This window comes from Hypanus sabinus, chromosome 1 (assembly GCF_030144855.1).
Source record: "Hypanus sabinus isolate sHypSab1 chromosome 1, sHypSab1.hap1, whole genome shotgun sequence".
NCBI classification, from domain to species: Eukaryota; Metazoa; Chordata; class Chondrichthyes; order Myliobatiformes; family Dasyatidae; genus Hypanus; species Hypanus sabinus.
In genome coordinates, this window is record NC_082706.1 from 152,089,277 (window position 1) to 152,110,846 (window position 21,570).

Consider the following 21,570-nt stretch of genomic DNA (forward strand, 5'->3'; position numbering starts at 1 on the left):
TCCTTTTATGCTATGGTTGACTGTCCTTTATTATCAGATTCCATCTTCTTTACATCTTTGGCCTGCCGTCTGGTGGCATGATAATATCAGCACCGGACTCTGGAGCGAAGGCTCCCGAGTTCGAATCCAAGTCGGGCCACCCCTGAGCACACTTTCCATCAGTGCCGGGTTGAGTGTCGAGCTAGCCACTCGGCCTCATAAAAAAAAACAAGGGTCGAGACAGGAACATTCATATCGTGACCCGGTAAATCCAAAAGGAGACCAATCCTGACACCACGTGCCAGACAAGAATGGCTGACTGTCTGGTGCGACACCCTAAAAAAAAATCTTTGGCCTTTCATCATCTAGCTTCTCACATCATTCCCACTTCCTCCCTACCCACCTTCTCCCTCTCACTGAATTCACCTATCATCTGTCAGCTTGTCTTGCTTCGAAACCTCCCAAACCTCACAAACTTTTCTTCTGTCTTCTGCCCTCTATCTTTCCAGGACTGCTGAAAATTTCCAACCCAAGTTATCAACTGTTCATTTCCCTCTATTGATGCAGCCTGACCTGTTGAGTTGCTCCAGCATTTTGTGTGTGGAGGCCAAATTGTATTAAAGTTTATTCCTTTACCTGCAGATCAGTCAGGTCACACTCAGGGATGAGACCATGCCTTCCTGAGACCTAAATAAGCTCTCCAAGAATAACAAGCATCAATTTCTCCTGAGATGCTCCAAAGAGTGCTGAGGAATAACATCACCCATGTGGCTCTGATGTGGAAATAAACAATAATGTGTGACCCAAAGTGCCCAGTGAATTTACATAGTTGATGGGATTTGACTCAGAAATTGTAAATGCAATTTACTTTAGGTCCGTTCAGTTTTGAAATACATAACACTGAAACAGTACTGCAACTGAACTTCCAGTATTGCTGTTATAAAACATTAGTTAAAAAAAAATCCCAGTTCAATACTTTCTCAACTGACACGTTCAAATATACTGAATTAATGTTTGAAAGGGTGCAAAATTTTCATAGAAAATTTCCTTTGAGAGAAGAACACAGGCAGTTAGAGGAGCCATTCAAACACAACCGTTGCAATACCAATATCTCTAAAATGTGATCTAAATTAAAGAGAACGGTAGTTGATAATAAGACCATACGATATTGGAGCAAAATTAGGCCACAGCCCATCAACTTTGCTCCGCCATTTCATTATGGCTTATCCATTTTTCCTCTCAGCCCGTCTCCTGCTTTCTCCCTGCATCCCTTCATGCCCTGACCAATCAAGAATCTATCAAACTCTACCTTAAATATACATAAAGATTTTGCCTCCACAGCTTCCTGTGGCAATGAATTCCACAGATTCATCACTCTCTAGCTAATAGCTCTAACCAGTCTTGTGTTGTGATGGGCAGTGAAGAATAAAGTGCTGACCTTAAAAGTAAACACAAGTGATAGATAATTCTCATCTGTCAATTAGAAACATTACTGACATTCAAATAGAAGATGGGGATAAGAGTATGGAAGGAACACAGAGAGAGAGAGAGAGGGAAAGAAACACTGGGAGATGATGAAACAAAGTCAAAGGGACAAAGAAATTATTCTAGGACCATTGGACAATCATTAACCAGCTGCTCTCAAATTGTGGCTTCTGTGAAAGTCTGTCAAAAATTCATGATGTCTGCTGCAGCCGCAGTGGCAGTCTCGCACAGGGCAGCTGTACATCACAGCACCAAGTTATCAGTTTTGGCACTCTACCATGGAATGCAACTATCCAGATGAACTTAAGAGCTGAGCCAGAGCTTAATAGACCTGGTAGCCTGATTCCAACCAAACAGGCAGGAATGGGACAATTTATTCACCAGCTTTTGGGGAAGGTAGGGGCAAGAAGGCTGATATCCTTAACCAGTAGTCAAAACTTGTAGCTGTCCAGAGTTCCAAGGACCTTGCCTCCAGGCTCAAATAAATCTACCGAATAGCCAATTGTCATTTCAACCATAGGAAAGGTGACCGAATACCCAATTCTAATGAAAGGTCATCAACCCAAAATAAACCCTCTTTGCCCACAGATACTGCCTGACTTACTGTATTTTTCAGGAGGTTCTGATTTTAGTTATGATTTCTAGCTTCTGCAGAATTTTTCTTTCTGAGATTCACAATAATTTTAATAAATATTAAAATATTTTAGTATAATAAGTATTTTTCTCCAGTTCTATTTCAAAAAAATGTAATTCTAAAACGCAACAAGCTACCTACTTGTTTTAGTAGGGATTAATCCAGAATGATAATTTGAATATTATGTAGAATGATTATAGATATAGATAGTCAGATAAACATACACTAATACACATATACTTCCTACTTTTCATATCAATACCTGTGTTTATAGCAATTAAGCAGCATCAGCAGGTAATGGATATATAGCATAAAAACATTGAAAAGCTACAGATTAATTCAGGCCCTTCAGCCCACAATGCTGAAACAAACATGTACTTACTTTGATATAACCTAAGGTTACCCATAGCCTTCTATTTTTCTAAGCTCCACGTACCTATCTGGGAATCTCTTAAAAGATCCTATCATATCCGTCTCCATCACCGTCACTGGCAGTCCATTCCATGCACTCACCACTTTCTGCATAAAAAACTTACCCCTGACATCTCCTCTGTACTTACTTCCAAGCACCTTAAAACTGTGCCCTCTCGTGTTAGCCATTTCAGTCCTGGGAAAAAGCCTCTGACTATCCACATGATCAATGCCTCTCAGCATCTTCTACACCTCTATCAGGTCACCTCTCGTCCTGCACCACTCACAGGAGAAAAGGCCGAGTTCACTCAACCTATTCTCATAATGCATGCTCCCCAATCCAGGCAACATCATTGTAAATGTCCTCTTCACCCGTTCTATGGTTTCCACATCTTCCTGTAGTAAGGTGACCAGAAATGAGCACAGTACTCCAAGTGGGGCTTGATCAAGGTCCTATATAGCTGTAACATTACTTCTCAGTTCTTAAACTCAATCTCATGGTTGATGAAGGCCAATGCACCTGCACAGCAGCTTTGAGTGTCCAATGCACTCAGACCCCAATATCCCTCTGATCCTCCACACTGCCAAGAGTCTTACCATTAATACTACATTCCGCCATCATATTTGACCTACCAAAATGAACCATCTCATACTTATCTGGGGTGAACTCCATCTGTCACTTCTCAGCCCAGTTTTGCATGCTATCGATGTTCCGCTATAACCTCTGACAGCCCTTCACACAATCCATAGCACCCCCAACCTTTGTGTCATCAGCAAATTTACTAACCCATCCCTCCATTTCCTCATCCAGGTCATTTATAAAAATCATGAAGAGAAGGGGTTGCACAACAGAACCCTGAGGCACACCACTGGTTACTGACCTCCATGCAGAATATGAAACGTCTACAACCACTGTTTGCTTTCTGTGAGCAAGCCAATTCTGGATCCACAAAGCAAGGTCCCCTTGGATCCTATGCCTCCTTACTTTCTCACTAAGCCTTGCATGGGGTACCTTATAAAACTCCTTGCTGAAATCCACATACACTACATCTAATGCTCTTCCTCAATCAATGTGTTTAATCACACTCTCAAAAAATTCAATCAGGCTCGGAAGGCATGTCCTGCCTTCCATAAAGCCATGCTGACTATTCCTAATCATATTATGCCTCTCCAAATGTTCATAAAACCTGCCTCTCAGGATCTTCTCCATCAACTTACCAACCACTGAAGTAAGACTCACTGGTCTATAATTTCTTGGGCTATCTCTACTCCCTTTCTTAAATAAGGGACCCTGCAACCCTCCAATCCTCCAGAACCTCTTGCGTCCCCATTGATGATGCAAAGATCATTGCCAGAGGCTCAGCAATCTCCTCCTTCAACTCCCACAGTAGCCTGGGGTACATCTCATCCGGTCCTGGAGACTTATCCAACTTTATGCTTTCCAAAAGCTCCAGCACATTCTCTTCCTTAATGTCAATGCTCAAGCTTTTCAATCCGTTGCAGGTCATCCCTACAATCGCCAAGATCCTTTTCCATAGTGAATACTAAAGCAAAGTATTAAGTCTCCCTGCTATTTCCTCTGGATCCATACACACTGTTCCACTGTCACACTTGATTGGTCCTATTCTCTCACATCTTATCCTCTTGCTCTTCGCATACTTGTAGAATGACTTGGGGTTTTCCTTAATCCTGCTTGCCAAGGCTTTCTCATGGCCACTTCTGTCTCTCCAAATTTCACTCTGAAGCTCCTTGCTGCTAGCCTTATAATCTTCTAGATCTAATCCTATTAATCTTCGTTACCTAGTTTTTTGAACCTTTTGTAAGCTTTTCTTTTATTCTTGACTAGATTTTCAACAGCCTTTGTACACCATGGTTCTACCATCCTTTCCGTCTCATTGGAACGTACCTATGCAGAATGCCACGCAAATATCCCCTGAACATTTGCCACATTTCTCCGTACATTTCCCTGAGAATATCTGTTCCCAATTTATGCTTCCAAGTTCCTGCCTGATAGCTTCATTTCTCCTTACTCCAGTTAAATGCTTTCCTAACTTAACTGATCACCATCTCCAAAACGCTCTCCCACTGAGAGATCTGACGCCTGACCAGGTTCATTTCCCAATACCAGATCAAGTATAGCCTCTCCTCTTGAAAGCTTATCTACATATTGTGTTAGGAAACTTTCCTGGACACACCTAACAAACTCCACCCCATCTAAACCCCTTGTTCTAGGGAGATGCCAATCAATATTTGGGAAATTAAAATATCCTACCATGACAACCCTGTTATTATTACACCTTTCCAGAATCAGTCTCCCTATCTGCTCCTTGATGTCCATTACTATTGAGTGATGTATAAAAAGCACCCTGTCAAGTTATTGACACCTTTCCTGCTTCTAACTTCCACCCACAAAGACTCAGTAGACAATCCCTCCATGACTTCCTCCTTTTCTGCAGCCGTGACACTATCGCTGATCAGCAGTGCCACGCCCCCACCTCTTTTGCCTCCCTCCCTGCCCTTTCTGAAACATCTAAAGTTTGGCACTCTAAATAACCATTCCTGCCTCTGAGTTATCCAAGACTCTGTAATGGCCACAACATCATAGCTCTAAGTACTGATCCACGCTTTAAGCTCATCCGCTTTGTTCATAATGCTTCTTGCATTAAAATGGACACATCTCAAACATCTCGATCTAAATGCATCCCTTCTCTATCACGTGCCTATCCTCCCTCTCACACTGCCTCCAAGCTTTCTCAACTTGTGAGCCAACAGCCCCTTCCTCCATCTCTTCAGTCCGGTTGCCACCGCCCAGCAATTCTAGTTTAAACTCTCCCCAATAGCCCTCGCAAACCTTCCTGCCAGGTTATTGGTCCCCCTCAGATTCAAGTGCAACCCATCCTTTTTGTATAGGTCACGCCTGCCCCAAAAGAGGTCCCAATGATCCAGAAACCTCAATCCCTGCCCCTGCTCCAATCCCTTAACCACACATTTATCCTCCACCTCACTCTATTCTCGTACTCACTTTCGCACGGCACAGGCAGTAATCCTGAGATTACTACCTTTGAGGTCCTGCTTCTCAACTTCCTTCTTAACTCGCTGTAGTCTGTTTTCAGTTCCTCTTCCTTTTTCCTACCTATATCGTTGGTACCATGACCTTCCCACTTCAGGATATTGTGGACGCGATCAGAAACATCCCAGATCCTGGCACCTGCGAGGCAAACTATCACCTGCATTTCTTCCTGTGCCCACAGAATCGCCTGTCTGACCTCTAACTATAGAGTCCCCTATTACTCCTGCCCTCTTCCTTTCCCTACCGTTCTGAGCCACAGGGCTAGACTGTGCCAGAGGCGCGGCCACTGCTGCTTCCCCCAGCTAGGTCATCCCCCCACCACCCCCAACAGTACTCAAACAGGAGTACTGATTGTTAAGGGGAACAGCCACTGGGGTACTCTCTGGTATCTGCCTCTTTCTCTTCCCTCTCCTGATTGTTACTCACTCAACTGTTTCCTGAGGCCCTGGTGTGACTACTTGCCTATAGCTCCTCTCTATCACCTCCTCACTTTCCCTGAGCAGATGAAGGTCATTGAACTGCAGCTGCAGTTCCCTAACCCGGTCCCTAAAGAGCTGCAACTCTACATATTGAGCACAGATGTGGCCTTCCAGGAGGCTGGGAGTCTCCCGGACTTCCCACTTCTGACACCCAGATAAGAACACCTGCCTCACAGACTTACTTCCTGTTTCTATTCTTAACAAATAACCTACCTGGCTTCGACTCATTATCACTGACGCCCTGTTGAGCCAAAGCCTTCCTACTCTGTCCCCAAGCATCCATAGACTGATACTCAAGTGAACTATACTGGTTTCCTCTGTGTCTCTAAGATGTGTTGGTAGCTTAACTGTTATTGCTAACCTTAGTATAGGTAAGTGGCAAAAACAATCAAAGAGAAGAATTGAAATAGAAATAAAAAAGAGTTGATGGAATTCAATCAAAAGATTGTTGAAATTGCTATGCTGGGAGTCAGCATGGAACACGTCTCCTTCTGCAATACATAAAACAAATTTTACTGATTACTCATTACCCATTACTCAATTGATTTTAAATTCCATTTCTTCTTTCATATCCTTTATTTTCTATCCTTGTATTCTTTCATATAGTTCTACAACTTCCTCCAGTCTTTTTTACCTTCCAAAATATCTGTATTCCACTAATTCTGATTTCTTTCCTCTAATGGCTTCATCCCTTCACTGTCAGGACCCCAAGTTCTTGAATTCTCCTCTTAAACTTCCTTCTTAAAGTTATTCCATACAACTTCTGACCAGGAATTAAAGCAATTATTCTTTAAACTTCTTGCAGGGTTTGGTTGCAAATTTTATGTGATAATGTTCTTGTTAAGTGCCTTAGTTGCTTCATGTTAAAGGTACGATTTAAATACAAATTGATGGAACAGTGAAGGCTTGGAATTTGGATTTGTTATGCTTTATTACCAAAAAGCCATGCAAAACTGACTACACGGAATAATTTACTCAAGGATTTGAGCTGTAGTTTATTAATTGTATTTTCAGTCAGACAGTAAGAAACTAGCCCTTCAGTGCACCAAGTATTAATCAAATATTAAGCATCCATTTAAACACTAATCCGATTTTATTCTCCTCACACTCTCATCAATTCCCACACAGACATTAGGGGGTAACTTATAGTTGTTTGTTAACCAAGCAACCTGTGTATCTTTGTGATAGGGTAGGAAGGTCAAACACTTGAAACAGTTAAAGGGAGAACAAGAATTCCACGCAAACAGAAGATATGCGGTCATTGGAGATACGCAATGAGTATTTTTAAGAATTATAACAACTATAAGTTATGTAAACTGATCTATTTCAAAAGCAGTCATAAAACATTTATTATCTGACCATCTTGAACAGGAACCACTGTATTACAAAATCATTCCAATTGAAGGTGCCATCAGAACATCCTGAAAATGTTTTTCGGCTGAGCTGAAGTTAAACTATGTTCTGTAAGAAAGCAAGCTATATGCTAGAACATGTCAAACATCACTTCTTACCCAACTCTTTGTTCTCATCTGCTATTGTATCAGGTCATTGATTTGGTCATAAGTTACACACATAGCTACCTTTTATATTAATACGAAGTGTTTCAGCATACATTGCAAATTTGAGAGCAAGTATTTAATGATGATTCAGTTACCTGTCTGAAGTATGCACAGCCATGTCTTGAAAATTCTTTTTCTCATTAGCCTGGCTTTGTAAAGTTTTCATATGGTCCATTAGTCGTTTCACAGTTTGCTCTGCCTTCCATCTTGTCTCACGCTCTTGGTCCAACTCTTGAATAAGCACCTAAAAATAATTACACTGGATTTATATTGGAAAGGGTTAAATTTACATGATTTGGTTCTATAGAATAAATTTGCACTGATATTGCATTTTTCACATCTAAAAGCACCCAGAAAGTTATAAATTATTTTTATACAGTGTATTACTAGATCTTACAACTTCTTAGGATGACATATGGACAGTTAATGAATCTGTTTTGGTGGCATTTTGAAGATGTGGCATGGATATAATCTCAGGGAAACTACTTTTTTCTTTAAATAACAGCATTTCTTCTCTAATCAACTTCTGTGTGAGTGTTTTGTTGTGCAAGGAGAATGACCCTGATTTAATTTGTCACTTGAAAAGCATGTTTACAGAAATTGTGTAAAGTCCTTTAATTATGCCACAACCAAGATTACATTCCTGTACAGTGTAGCTTGAATCTACACTTTGAAACCAGAGATCCAAGTCCTACCATAGAGATATTTTAGAAGTATTGTATGGTTATCAGAGAGCATTTCTGTATAAATGTGGAATATAATTTTCACATAAATATTTAAAATTGATAACTCAAGGAATCTGAAAGAACCTACAATGAGATACTTTAATAGTACTGAATGTTGATATATTAACTATTGACTTAACATCAGTCAAGCTATTCAAGATAATGTACATTGAGAACATCTTGATTTAAAAACAAAATTAATATTTCTATTACCCTGTATGTGGACTCCTCGGTTCTATTTGGTTCCTCATTGTCTTGCAACTTGTGTTGAGATTTTTGCACTGAAGCATTCCTGAGTGTGTTTCCTACTATTTGAAGTTCACCAGATTCCACGGGTGAATTGCTGGAAAAATCTTCACTATTTGGTTGTTTGACAGAGGATTTTAATTTTTGCTTACAAAATTGTCCAACCCTGGGTCAAAAAGCAATTATTTGCATTACAATGTTGTAAAATGTTATAACAGTAGAACATAGAGCACATTATTTGCAATAGTTCATAGAAGCCCTTTGCATCCATATGACCTTTCACCAGATACTGTTAAAATATTCTTTATAAAACTGTAGGATTGCCTTTCCATCAGTCTGATGCTTTTATATCGATGTTAACTAATTTCTTATCATTAATGTTTTATCTGCAAATAAAAGTGTGAAGATAATTAAAAGAATACATAAAATATAACATCAGAAATTTTCATACCAGTGTTAACAAATTCATGAATAATTGGCTTACACATTAACCACAAGACTGACAATGTAAGTGATGGGAACCACTTCCCCTGTTCACCCATTTTCACCTCATACAATCCCTTACAATCAAGGAATTCTTCAAGATTCAAGATTATTTAATGTCATTTCCAGTACACGAGTATAAAGGAGAATGAAATAATTGTTACTCCGGACCCAATAAAACACAACAATAATAATAAAAAAAACACAAGATACATAAATACATAGATAGCTGAGATACGCAGATTGATTTTAGGTCCATAAAGAGATACTAGACACAGGACCATCTGTACAGACAAGGTAACTGACAGAAAATTATAAAGTAATGGTGGTTGGGAATGTGGAGGGGTAGGTTAGTGGGTGAAGGTGCTGATCAGCCTTGGTGCTGAGGGAAAGTAACTGTTTTTGAGTCTGGCAGTCCTGGTGTGGATGCTACGTACCTTCTCCCTGAGAGGGTGGGTGACATGATTCAGGATGTCATTGGCCCTTTTCTGGCACCTTTCTGTATATGTCCCTGCTGGCAGGTAGGCCAGTGCCGGGGATGCATTGGGCAGTTTTGACTAACCATTGTACGGCCTTCCTATTCGCTGCAGTCTGGTTTCTTTACCATGCAGTGATGCAGCTAACTAGGACGCTCTCTACTGCGCACCTGAAATATGGCTTTTGTGTTTTATATTTTCAGGTTTTGATTTTTTTTGTTTTTGTTGCTTTTTGTACTTTTTTTGTACATGGGGGGAGTGGAGGTGCACGATGTTTCTCTTTGAACAGGTTGCTTCCATGGTTTTTCTTTGTTTCATGGCTGTCTACTTGTGGGGAGGATGAGTTTCAGTGTTGTATACTGCATATGTACTTTGATAATAAATGTACTTTGAACTTCTGTTGGTATAGATGTGTATAGTCCAATTTCTTTCAGCCTCTTCAAAGTAGAGGCGTTGGTGAGCTTTTCTGATTGTGTGGAATGTGTTCGGGACTATGATTGTGCAATATATGCACTCCCAGGAGTTTGAAACTGTTCATGGTTTCCACTGCTGTGCCACCGATGTAAAGAGGGGTGTGAGTTGTACAAGTTTTCCTGAAGTCAATAACCATCTTCTTAATTGGGGAACTTTCTGCTGGCCAAACATTTTAATTCCCGTTCTGACATATTGGTCCATCTTCAGGGTGGAGGAACACCTTATGTTCTGTCCGGGTAGCCTCCAACCTGATGCATGAATGTTGATTTCTCCTTCCAGTAAATAAAAAATTCCCTTCCTCATCCCCTCTTCTTCTATTCTGCACACTGGCCTCTACCTCTTCTCATCTGCATATCACTTCCTCCTGGGTCCCCTTCTCCTTCCCTTTTTCCTATGGTCCATTCTCCTCTTCTATTAGATTCCTTCTTCTCCAGCCTTTTATCTTTCCTACCCACTTGGCTTCACCCATCACCTTTTAGCTATCCTCCTTCCCCTCCCTCAACCCTCCCCCATTATTCTGGCAGCTTCCCTCTTCCTTTCCAGTCCTGAAAGGCCTTCTGATTTCCTTCAGCATTTTGGATTTCCTACATCTGCAGGCCTTCTCGTGTTTAACCATCTCCTTTGTCTTGTTAACATTGAGGAAGAGGTTATTTATCTAGGACCAAACTTCAAGCTCTTCCACCTGCTCCCTGTAAGTCATCGCATCGCTGTTGGTGATGAGCCTCACTGCTGTCGTGTCATCAGCGAACTTGACAATGTGATTATTCAGGTGGTTGGCCATGCAGTCATATGAGCAGACTGTACAGCAATGGTCTCAGCACACAACCCGGGGAACACCTGTGTTGAGGATGACGGGGAGGGAGGAGCAGTTGTGCATCTGGACTAACTGAGGTCTATTGGTTAGGAAGTCCAACACCCAACTGCACACCAAGGAGTAGGAGTTTGTTCAAAGTCTGCGGAACAACAGTGCTGAATGCCGAACTGAAATCCAGAAACAGCATTCTGGCACAAGTATTCTTGTTTTCTAGATGCGTCAAGGTCAGGTATATGACAGTTTTGGTAGCAATTTTTTTTTTTAAAGATGTGGCATGGATATGATCTCAGGGAAACTTTTTTAATTAACAGCATTTATTTTCTAATCACCTGATGTGTGTTTTTTTTGTGCAGGGGACAGTGACTTTGATTTAATTTGTCCTTGATGCTGTGAGCCCTTGTCCTTGAGTGACCTTGATGCTGTGGCATCTGTCATGGAGTATTTTGTTGGTAAGCATATTGGTGAGTGTCCAATGTGGCAGGAATGGAGTTCTTAATATGTCCCGTTATCAGCTGTTCAAAGCACTTCATGATGATTGGTGCCAGTTTTGTTCTGAAGGTGTAGAGTTCTTTGGTACAGGGATGATAGTGCCTGATTTGAAGCCTGTGGGGACATCAGTTTGGCTGTTTGAAGTGTTAAAGGTGTCCGTGAAGATGTCAGTGAGCTAGTGTGCACACTCTGAGTACGTGGCCTGAGTTGTCTAGCCTAACTGCCTGACGGGGTTGAGACTCTGCAGAGTCTTATTTACATTTGCTGCTGTTTCAGACAGTGGCTGCTCACTTGGAAGGAGGGTAGCTTTTGTGGCCAGCATTGTGTTGCATGCCTCGAAGTGTACATAAAAGTTGTTTAAAGGCTAATATCTTAATGAAATTAAAAATACGTTTGCTTATTCAATCATATATGGGGTTCAAAATCAAACAGTGGAGGCAGTGAAATGAGAAAAAATGGAAATTAATGCAGTGGAACCAAAATGTTAATTCAAGCCTTTGGAATACAAACACTGGGAAAGTCAACTAACCATGCATCAGGTCATGTAGAAGTACTTAAAACAAAAGGCAATTATACCTCACCTTGGCACACAACTGTAATCACTACATTAGAGAAATGGAACAAAACAGGAGCACAATCATGTATTTAAATATTCAACCAGATTTGTTTAAAATAAAACTGAAGTACTACATTTTTGATCCTTTATGTACACATCCTTCACGTGTATTATCAGTAGAGAAACTACTATACTATCTTATAAAGTGTAACTGTTTTGCACATATTCAAAATGAAACTTCAAATGCAATAAATGCATACCAAAATAACATCGTCTAGTTCATTTTTCATCAAGGTGCTTTTTTTTAAAGTAAGTTCATAACTTTGCAGTTTAATAACATACATAATTAACTTTCAACATGCACAGGAATGAACAGAACAGGCTAAAGATGAAAGATTCTCTTACAATTCACATCCCATTCTCTAAATATTTCTTATGGGATTCATAAATTACACATTCAAAAGATATGCTGAAACTGCATATATTAAGAAATGGAAATGAGTATTAATTCTGAGATACAATCTTCCTTCAAAACCAGTACTGTATTGCATTAACTAATCCATTTGTAGCAATCTCAATGGAATGGCCTCTGATTAATAGGCAAGATTTATAGCTTCACCCAGGCATAAATCAATTGCAATTAATGTTCTAAAAAAATTAAATAATACCCAAAACCTTTTCCTCGGAAAGGATATCAGGATAGCAGTGTCAGTTGCAATCTATTAGAATTTCAGAAATTATTAAAGTTAATATCAGCATAATCAAATCTCTTCATGTTATTCTACAAGTAGGAATTTTCTGTCAGTAATACAAAAGCATAACTGGAAATAACTAGTTAACCTTTTGAAACGAGTCATACAGCCACAGAGCATTACAGCCCAGAAACAGACCCTTTGACCTATCTAATGTTCAGAAATACACAGTGAATACTTTTTCACCCCTTATGGGTGGTGGGTGGTGTTTATGTGAATTTTTCCTCTCAACCTCCGGTCCTCTACCAGAGGCCTGCGAGTTTGAGGGTTTGGTGCAGTATCCTTCTGTTCCTAGTACCGCACTCTTCTGGAACAAGATCTCAGATGTTGTTCTAGGGATGTGTTGGAGCCATTCTCCCAGTCTACGTTCACAGCTCCAAGTGCTCCTATCACTGGGATTATTCTGGTTTTAACCCTCCACATCCTTTCTAATTGGCCTTTCAAGCCCTGGTATTTCTTCAGGTTCTTTGTTCCTGGTGCTACTGTCATTTGGGATTACCGCATCTAATACTATTGCCTTCTTCTGTTCCTTGTCCAGTCTTGCTCTGTCTGGTTGATTGGTCAGCACCTGCTTATCAGTCAGCATTTGTAAGTTCCACAGGATCTTACTCTGTCATTCTCCACTACCTTCTCGGGTGCTTCCCTTAGACTTGGAGTGTCCAATCCATACTCAGTGCAGATGTTCCTGTACACAATTCATGCAACTTGGATGTGCCGTTCAGTGTATGCTGTCACTGCCTGCATCTTGCACCCTGCTAATATGTGCTGGATGGTTTCAGTGGATTCCTTGTGCAGTCTGCATCTTGGGGCTTGTCTGGTGTGACAGACCCCGCTTCTATTACTCTTGTGTTCAGTGTCTGTTCTTATGCAGCCATGAGCAGTGCCTCTGTGCTCTCCCTCAGCCCTGCCATTTCAATTGATTCTGCATTTGTACTGGATAAAATGTGTGCAATATCTCAAACAAATTCAAAGTTCTAACTGTCCTACATTACTGGAAATAGAACAAACCCAAGTCAGTGTCAGCTCTTTCAAAAACATTCCAAGTAGCGTTTTACTATGCAGCTGCAATTATTTTGTTTCTTCAAAGATAAACTAAAATAATCCAAGCACCATGAAGCAAGATATACTTTTCTAATATTCAGTCACATCTATGCAATTAGCTGACTTTGCAATTTACATGCATTCCCAATTAAGCTGCTTCCAGTCTTCTAAGAAAGCTAACTATTTAACACAACAATACAAAGTTATTAGCCTTCATCTACTGCACTTTGATTCATTTCATTCTGAAATGTGGTAAACCTGACAATGGATTTTTCTGGAGAAAATTTTTTTGTAGCCTGATTGTTTCCAATATTTCATTGGCAGATATTTTAGCAAAAATTGGATTCAATCCTGTTTCCTTTAATTTATGCCAAGGACTCCATCCTGGTTTACAGAGATGACCAAGATGAGGACAGAAAGAAACAGGCATACGGGTGAGAGAATACGCTATCCATAGAGTAAAAGTAAAAACCAAACAGGGCCAATGATTTTTTTCTGAATAATTCTTTTTGGTTGGTTAGTGTAAGATGAGCTAAATGGTCTGTCATAAACTTCCACGATTATTCAAGCAAACTTACGAAGGGAAAGAACACTTGCAAAGCAGAAGTTTAAAACTAGTTTTAATAGTTGTCATTATAATTTTCAGACAAACTAAATGGGTATTCAAAATTGAATTATAAAATCAATCACAGTGATTGTAACCTTAAAAGTAAGTTCATGACAATATCTGCAAGACTATATGTCATCAGATATTGCCCACCCTCAGTCTCAGAATATGCTATGAAGCAATGGCAAACCAATGATTATCTGACACATTGCAATTTATATCACAGAAATACTTCTGGGAATCAATATGCAATTTTGTCAAAGAAAGCTGAAAAGAAGAGGAAAGGGAAAAATCAAAGCTTTTCACGTGAAGAGTGAGCATTAAGATTTTGTGCAAAGGCATGATGCCAAGACCATTAAGTGTATTAAAACTGCACAAGCAGATGGAGTCATTTTATTTTCTGTCTATTAGTAAATATTACATTTGGAGTAATAAAAAAAATCCCATGGCACTTTTCTGGAAATAGTCAAACTAAAACTGACACTGACTCACAAAGTGGGGATATTGAGATAGAAGTTAAAAACTCAGAAAACACAAATATGAGAATTTTAAAGCAAATCAAAAACAGAACTGCTGCAATAACTCAGTTCAGCAACATCTGTGAAAAGAAATCAGTAAGTGACCTTCCTTGGAACTGAGGGAAGAGTAGAAGCTCTAGTTTTCAAAGCAAAGCCAAGGGAAGGGAATGAGGTGCAAACAAAATAAAATGGAGATAGGTTAAGGCAATCAGATGATAAGCAGCATTAACTACCGACAGATAGTTAACAAGGTACTTAAAAAGAAACAAGTTGGAAAGAAAGACAAATATGCCGATGGGAAACAATGAAAGAACAGTTCCCTTGAATAATAAAACTCAATGTTAATTTCAAAAGATAGAAATAGATAGGATGTTATTCTAGTTTGCAATACGCCTCACTCTCACTATAGAAGTGGAGGAGGCCAAAGATAGGATGGAATAGGAGTGAGAATGAGTATAACAGTGCTAAACAACAGGAAGGCCAGGATTGTAGAAAAACATAGAACATAGAAAACCTACAACACAATACAGTTCCTTTGGCCCACAATGCCGTGCTGAACATGTACTTACTTAAGAAATTACCTAGGGTTACCCACAGCTCTCTACTTTTCTAAGCTCCATGTACCTATCCAGGACTCTCTTAAAAGGCACTATTGTATCTGCCTCCACCACCGTTGTCGGCAGTCCATTCCATGCACTCACCACTCTCTGTGTAAAAAACTTACTCCAGACATCTCCTCTATACTTACTTCCAAGCACCTTAAAACTATGCTCTCTCATGCTAGCCATTTCAGCTCTGAGAAAAAAGCTTCAGACTATCCACATAATCAATGTCTCTTATCAACTTATACACCTCTAACAGGTCACCTCTCATCCTCTGTCGCTCCAAGGAGAAAAGGCCAAGCTCACTCAACCTATTCTCATAAGGCATGCTCCCCAGACCAGGCAACATCCTTGTAAGTTTCCTCTGCACCCTTTCTATAGTTTCCACATCCTTCCTGTAGTGAGGTGACCAAAACTGAGCACAGTACTCCAAGTGGGGTCTGACCAAGGTCCTATTACTTTCTCAATAAGCCTTGTGTGGGGTACCTTATCAAATACTTTGCTGAAATCCATATACTTCTCTACCTTGATCTACGTGTTTAGTCACATCCTCAAAAAATTCAATTAGGCTTATAAGGCATAACCTACCTTTGACAAAGCCATGCTGACTATTCCTAATCATATTATACCTCTCCAAATGTTCATAAATCCTGCCTCCCAGGATCTTTTCCATCAACTTACCAACCACTGAAGTAAGACTCACTGGTCTATAATTTCCTGGGCTAGCTCTACTCCCTTTCTTGAATAAGGGACAACATCTGTAAACCTCCAATCCTCTGGAACCTCTCCCATTCCCATTGATGATGCAAAGATCATTGCCAGTGGCTCAGCAATCTCCTCCCTTGCCTCCCACAGTAGCCTGGGGTACATCTCATCTGGTCCTGGAGACTTATCCAACTTTATGCTTTCCAAAAGCACCAGCACACTCTCTTTTGTAATGTCTATGCTCAAGCTTTTCAATCCGCTGTAAGTGATCCCTACAATTGCCAAGATCCTTTTCTGTAGTGAATACTGAAACAAAGTATTCATTAAGTCTCTCTGCTTTCTCCTATGGTTCTATACACACTTTTCCACTGTCACACTTGATTGGTGTATTCTCTCACGCCTTATCCTCTTTCTCTTCACATACTTGTAGAATGCTTTGGAGTTTTCTTTAATCCTGTTCGCCAAGGCTTTCTCATGGCTCCTTCTGGCTCTCCTAATTTCCTTCTTAAGCTCCTTCCTGCTAGCCTTATAATCTTCTACATCTCTATCATTACCTAGTTTTTTGAACCTTTCGTAAGCTTTTCTTTTCTTCTTGACTAGATTTTCAACAGCCTTTGTACACCATGGTTCCTGTACCCTACCATCCTTTCCCTGCCTCATTGGAACATACCAATGCAGAATATCCCCTGAACAGTTGCCACATTTCTTTCGTACATTTCCCTGAGAACATCTGTTCCCAATTAATGCTTCCAAGTTCCTGCCTGTTAGCTTCATATTTCTCATTACTCCAATTAAATGCTTTCCTATCTTATCTGTTCCTATTCCTCTCCAATGCTGTGGTAAAGGAGATAGAACTGTGATCACCATCTCCAAAATGCTCTCCCACTGAGAGACCTGACACCTTACCAGGTTCATTTCCCAATACCAGATCAAGTACAACCTCTCCTCTTGTAGGCTATCTACATATTGTGTCAGGAAACCTTCCTGAACACGCCTAACAAACTCCACCCCATCTAAGCCCCTTGCTCTAGAGTCTAGGTAGATGCCAAATCAATATTTGGGGAATTAAAAATATTACCATGAAAACCCTGTTATTACTACACCGTTCCAGAATCTGTCTCCCTATCTGTTCCTCAATATCCCTCTTACTATTGTGTCTATAAAAAACACCCAGTCATGTTATTGACCCCTTCCTGTTTCTAACTTCCACCCACAGAGACTCAGTAGAAATCCCTCCATGACTTCCTCCTTTTCTGCAGTCGTGACACTATCGCTGATCAGCAGTGCCAGGCCCCCACCTCTTTTGCCTCCCTCCCGTCCTTTCTGAAACATCTAAAGCCTGGCACTCTAAATAACCATTCCTGCCTCTGAGCCATCGAAGACTCTGTAATGGCCACAACATCATAGCTCCAAGTATTGATCCACGCTCTAAGCTCATCCGCTTTGTTCATGATGCTTCTTGCATTAAAATGGATGCATCTCAAACCATCGGTCTAAGCATATCCCTTCTCTATCACGTGCCTATCCTCCCTCTCACACTGCCTCCAAGCTTTCTCAACTTGTGAGCCAACAGCCCCTTCCTCCATCTCTTCAGTCCGGTTGCCACCGCCCAGCAATTTTAGTTTAAACTATCCCCAAAAGTCTTACCTCCCTGCCAGGATATTGGTCCCCCTCAGATTCAAGTGCAACCTGCCCCAAAAGAAGTCCCAGTGGTCTCGGTTATCATTGCAGATTGAGTGCAGGTGCTGAAGAAAGCAATCACCCTACTTGCATTTGATTTTTCCAATGTAGAGAATGCCTGGTGCAAATACAGAATGTAGCTGGCTAGATTGGAAGAGATGCATACAAATCACCTAGAATGATTGTTTGGGTCACTGATGGCTGCACAGATCTGGAGTGGTGATGCCATTAACAAATATGATACAAGAATACACTAAAATCCAATACCAGTTAAAAAGCATAACAGTGATGAATGCAGACTAGTAAACTAATAATAGGATTTTAGTTGAGTTGAACTAAAAAGAATGGACAATTTGAAAACAGACTCTGAAGAGTAATTGGTAATATTACGCATAGAGAAAAAAAATGAGGGTCCCAACAGCAGCTGAAGTCATTAGATATTATTATCGGGTACAATACAATTATACCAATGTTTCAATCCCCTTAATCCAATGATTAACTGTCACTTTCCTTGTGTGTTCCTCCAAGACAGTCAGACCAGCATTTTCTATTGCACATTAGACACAAAATTAACAGCTAACCAATTTATACCTAAACCACCTATCTTTCTCCCACTGGCCTCTGCCTTTCGTCCTTCACCCGTCATCTACCAGCTCCTGTCTCACCACTCCCCACTGCTCCTTATACTGCCTGTCGTCCCTTTTTACTCTCAATCCTGAAGCAGTACTTCGACCTGAAATTTTGACACTTTCTCTCCCCAAACATTTCCACTCCACAGACAACAAGCTGGAGGACCCTCCGTCAGGTCTCAGCCCAAAATGGATGCTGCCTGACCTGCTGAGTTCCTCCAGCTTGTTGTACGTGTTGATTTGACCACAGCATCTGCAGTGTACTTTGCGTTTCCCACTCCACAGGTACGGACTGCTCAACTTATTAAGTTCCTTTATGCTTTGCTTAAAACTATTATGCTGTTTAATTGGTGTATAAAATGCATCTGAATATTTTTCACACCTGATTAACTACAGAAGACCCTTCAAAACAAGGTGAAATTGGAAAATCCTCTATAAGTTGCACTTAAAATTTTAAGGAAATGAGTTCTCTGTTAAGAAGTCAATAAGTGAAATTCTCACACAAATAAAGAAATACCTCTCAGATTTTTTATTTTTCAACTGCTTGGCACTTCGCTGCTTAGAAGATTCAGTTACTTGTCGGTGGCTTGGAAGCTTTGTTCGTCTAGCACCCTTCCTGTGATTCTCTTTACAGCTCTCACTTTCACTCTCAGATGTATGATCAATATCTCGTTTTGCTTTTACTGTCGTTGAAGCAGTTGGAACCTTAAAAATTAAGAAATCCAGCATGAAATGCATTTCCTCTGTTCCACAAGTATTGATTGCAAAAAGCCAATTTAAGTGGAATTAGCCTTAATAACTATGCAACTCTTTACTGTAAAATATATTTAGGTCACAGCAAAATCAATAGGAACTCAATGATTTATAAGAGAGTTAAATCTGCAACCAGAATGTTAATTTTGGCAGAATCAACTTTTGTCCTGCACTCATCCTTATAAAATAGCGGTTTAGTCTGTTTTCCCGCAAACCTGTTTCAAAAATGCAAAATAATACTTGTGACTTCCACATGCAACAGCCAATATATATTTGCAATTCAGCATTAGGTTTAAAAATCCTCTCAGATAACTGTTATCAAAGTTAAATCAGGTAACTTCTCTACTTTTTTTTAAAAACTAGTAGAGTTCACCAGCCTGACTGTTTAAGCATAGAGTCAAAGAATTGCTATGAGACAGGGAGCAGGGAACTATTTTACAGGTGCTTAATAACTTCATTTTTTCTCAAAATTAAGTGAACAAGTCAATAGTGACTTTGAGCAGAGCCTCTAAATGTGTATGAATGTAAGCACTGGCTACACTGGATCAATGAGAAAGTTGCAGATAACTTTATTCTGGAGTGAAAATAACTGTTTTTCAACCACTTGCAACTTAATTTATGCTTTTTCAATGCAAGGTGCAATGCTGCTTTGAGAAAGATGGTGGGAAGATTGGTGTAATGACGAGGACATCTGATCCCAGCCTGCACTGGGATTAACCTATACTTATTAATATTGTATGAAATATTCAGTCTTTATTCTCTGTACTCAAAAAATAAATCCATTACTGCTGCAGGTGAGGGTAGCATCAATGGTGGAGAAAGGAAAACCCTGTTTTTTTGGAAGAGGGGAAGGCATCTTTGATGCCCTGGAAGGGAAAGCCTCATTCTGGGAGCAAATGTGGCAGAGACAAAGGAACTGAGGAAAGCAAATAACTGTTTTACAGGAGACAGGGTGGGAAGAGTATAGTCAAGATAACCATGGGAACTGCTATATCTATGAAAAATCTTGTTAGACAGTTTGTCTTCAGAGATGGAAACAGAGAGATCAGGAAAGTGTATGTAGGTCCCTTGGAGGACCAGAAGGAGGAATTGATATTGGGTAATGAGCAAATGGCAGAGGCTTTGAATTACTATTTTGTGTTAGTCTTCAGGGTGGAGGACACGATGGGAAGTGAGGACCTCGATACAATAGCTATCACTAAAGAGGCAGTGCTGAGCAAACTTGTGGACCTGAAGATAGACAAGTCCCTGGTCCTGATGAAATGCATCCCACGGTGATGAAAGAAGCAGCAGAAGTAATAGTAGAGGCTTTGGTAATAATTTACCAAAGTGCTCTGAACTCTGGGCAGGTCCCAGTGGATTGGAAGATTACGAATGTCACACCGCTGTTCAAAAGGATGTAGGCAAAAGGCAGTTAATTATAAGCCAGTTAGTTTAACATCTATAGTTGGGAAGATGCTTGAGGCTATCATTAAAAAATAAATAGCAGGGAATCTGGAAAGAAATAGATCCAGCAGGCAAATACAGCATAGATTCAGCAAAGGCAGGTTCTGTTTGACAAACTTACTGGAGTTCTTTGAGAATATAACGAGCGCAGTGAATAGAGGGGAACAGATGGATGTTATTTACTTGGATTTCTAGATGGTTATTTCATAAGGTGCTGCATAAAAGATTTATTCATAAGATAAGGATGCATAGAGTTGGGGGTGATATATTAGTATGGATAAAGAATTGGTTAACTAACAGAAAGCAGAGAGTTGTTACTCTGGTTGGCAATCAGTGGTGAGTGGTGTGCCACAGGGGTTGGTGCTGGGCCCGCAACTGTTCACGATATACATTAACAATCTAGAAGAGGGGACTGAGTGTAGTGTACTTTAAGTTTGCTGATGATACTAAATTCAGTGGAAAAGCAAATTGTGCAGAAGATACAGAGAGTCTGCAGAGAGATATAGATAGGTTTAGTGAGTGGGCAAGCATCTGGCAGATGGGAGTACAATGTTGGCAAATGTGGAGATCATCCACTTTGGAAGGAAAAATGAAAGAGTAGATTTAAATGATAAAAATTGCAGCATGCTGCTGTACTGAGCGACTTGGGAGTGTTTGTACATGAATTACAAAAGGTTGGTTTGCAGGTGCAGCAGGCTATCAAGAAGGCAAATGGAATGTTGGCCTTCATTGCTCGAGCAATTGATTTTTAGAACAGAGAAATTATGCTGTAACTGTACAGGGTACTGGTGAGGCCGCACCTGGAGTACTGCGTACAGTTTTGGTCTCCTTACTTGAGGAAGGATATACTGGCTTTGGAGGCATTGCAGAGGAAGTTCACCAGGTTGATTCCAGGGATGAAGGGGTTAGTCTATGAAGAGAGATTGAGTCACCTGGGACTGTACTCACTGGAATTCA

General features: G+C 40.3%; 1 protein-coding gene across 5 annotated transcripts in view; it reads right to left on the reverse strand.

Annotated features, from left to right (window-relative positions):
* lrrcc1 (leucine rich repeat and coiled-coil centrosomal protein 1) overlaps window positions 1-21,570 on the reverse strand; it is a 137,864-nt gene that overhangs the window by 90,907 nt on the left and 25,387 nt on the right. For all 5 annotated transcript variants that reach the window (XM_059979248.1, XM_059979239.1, XM_059979223.1 and 2 more), the window contains 3 exons: window positions 18,932-19,119; window positions 8,556-8,754; window positions 7,713-7,861 (listed from right to left, as the gene is read on the reverse strand). In XM_059979248.1, the coding sequence (XP_059835231.1) occupies window positions 7,713-7,861; window positions 8,556-8,754; window positions 18,932-19,119 (536 nt within the window). The remainder of the gene's footprint in view (window positions 1-7,712; window positions 7,862-8,555; window positions 8,755-18,931; window positions 19,120-21,570) is intronic.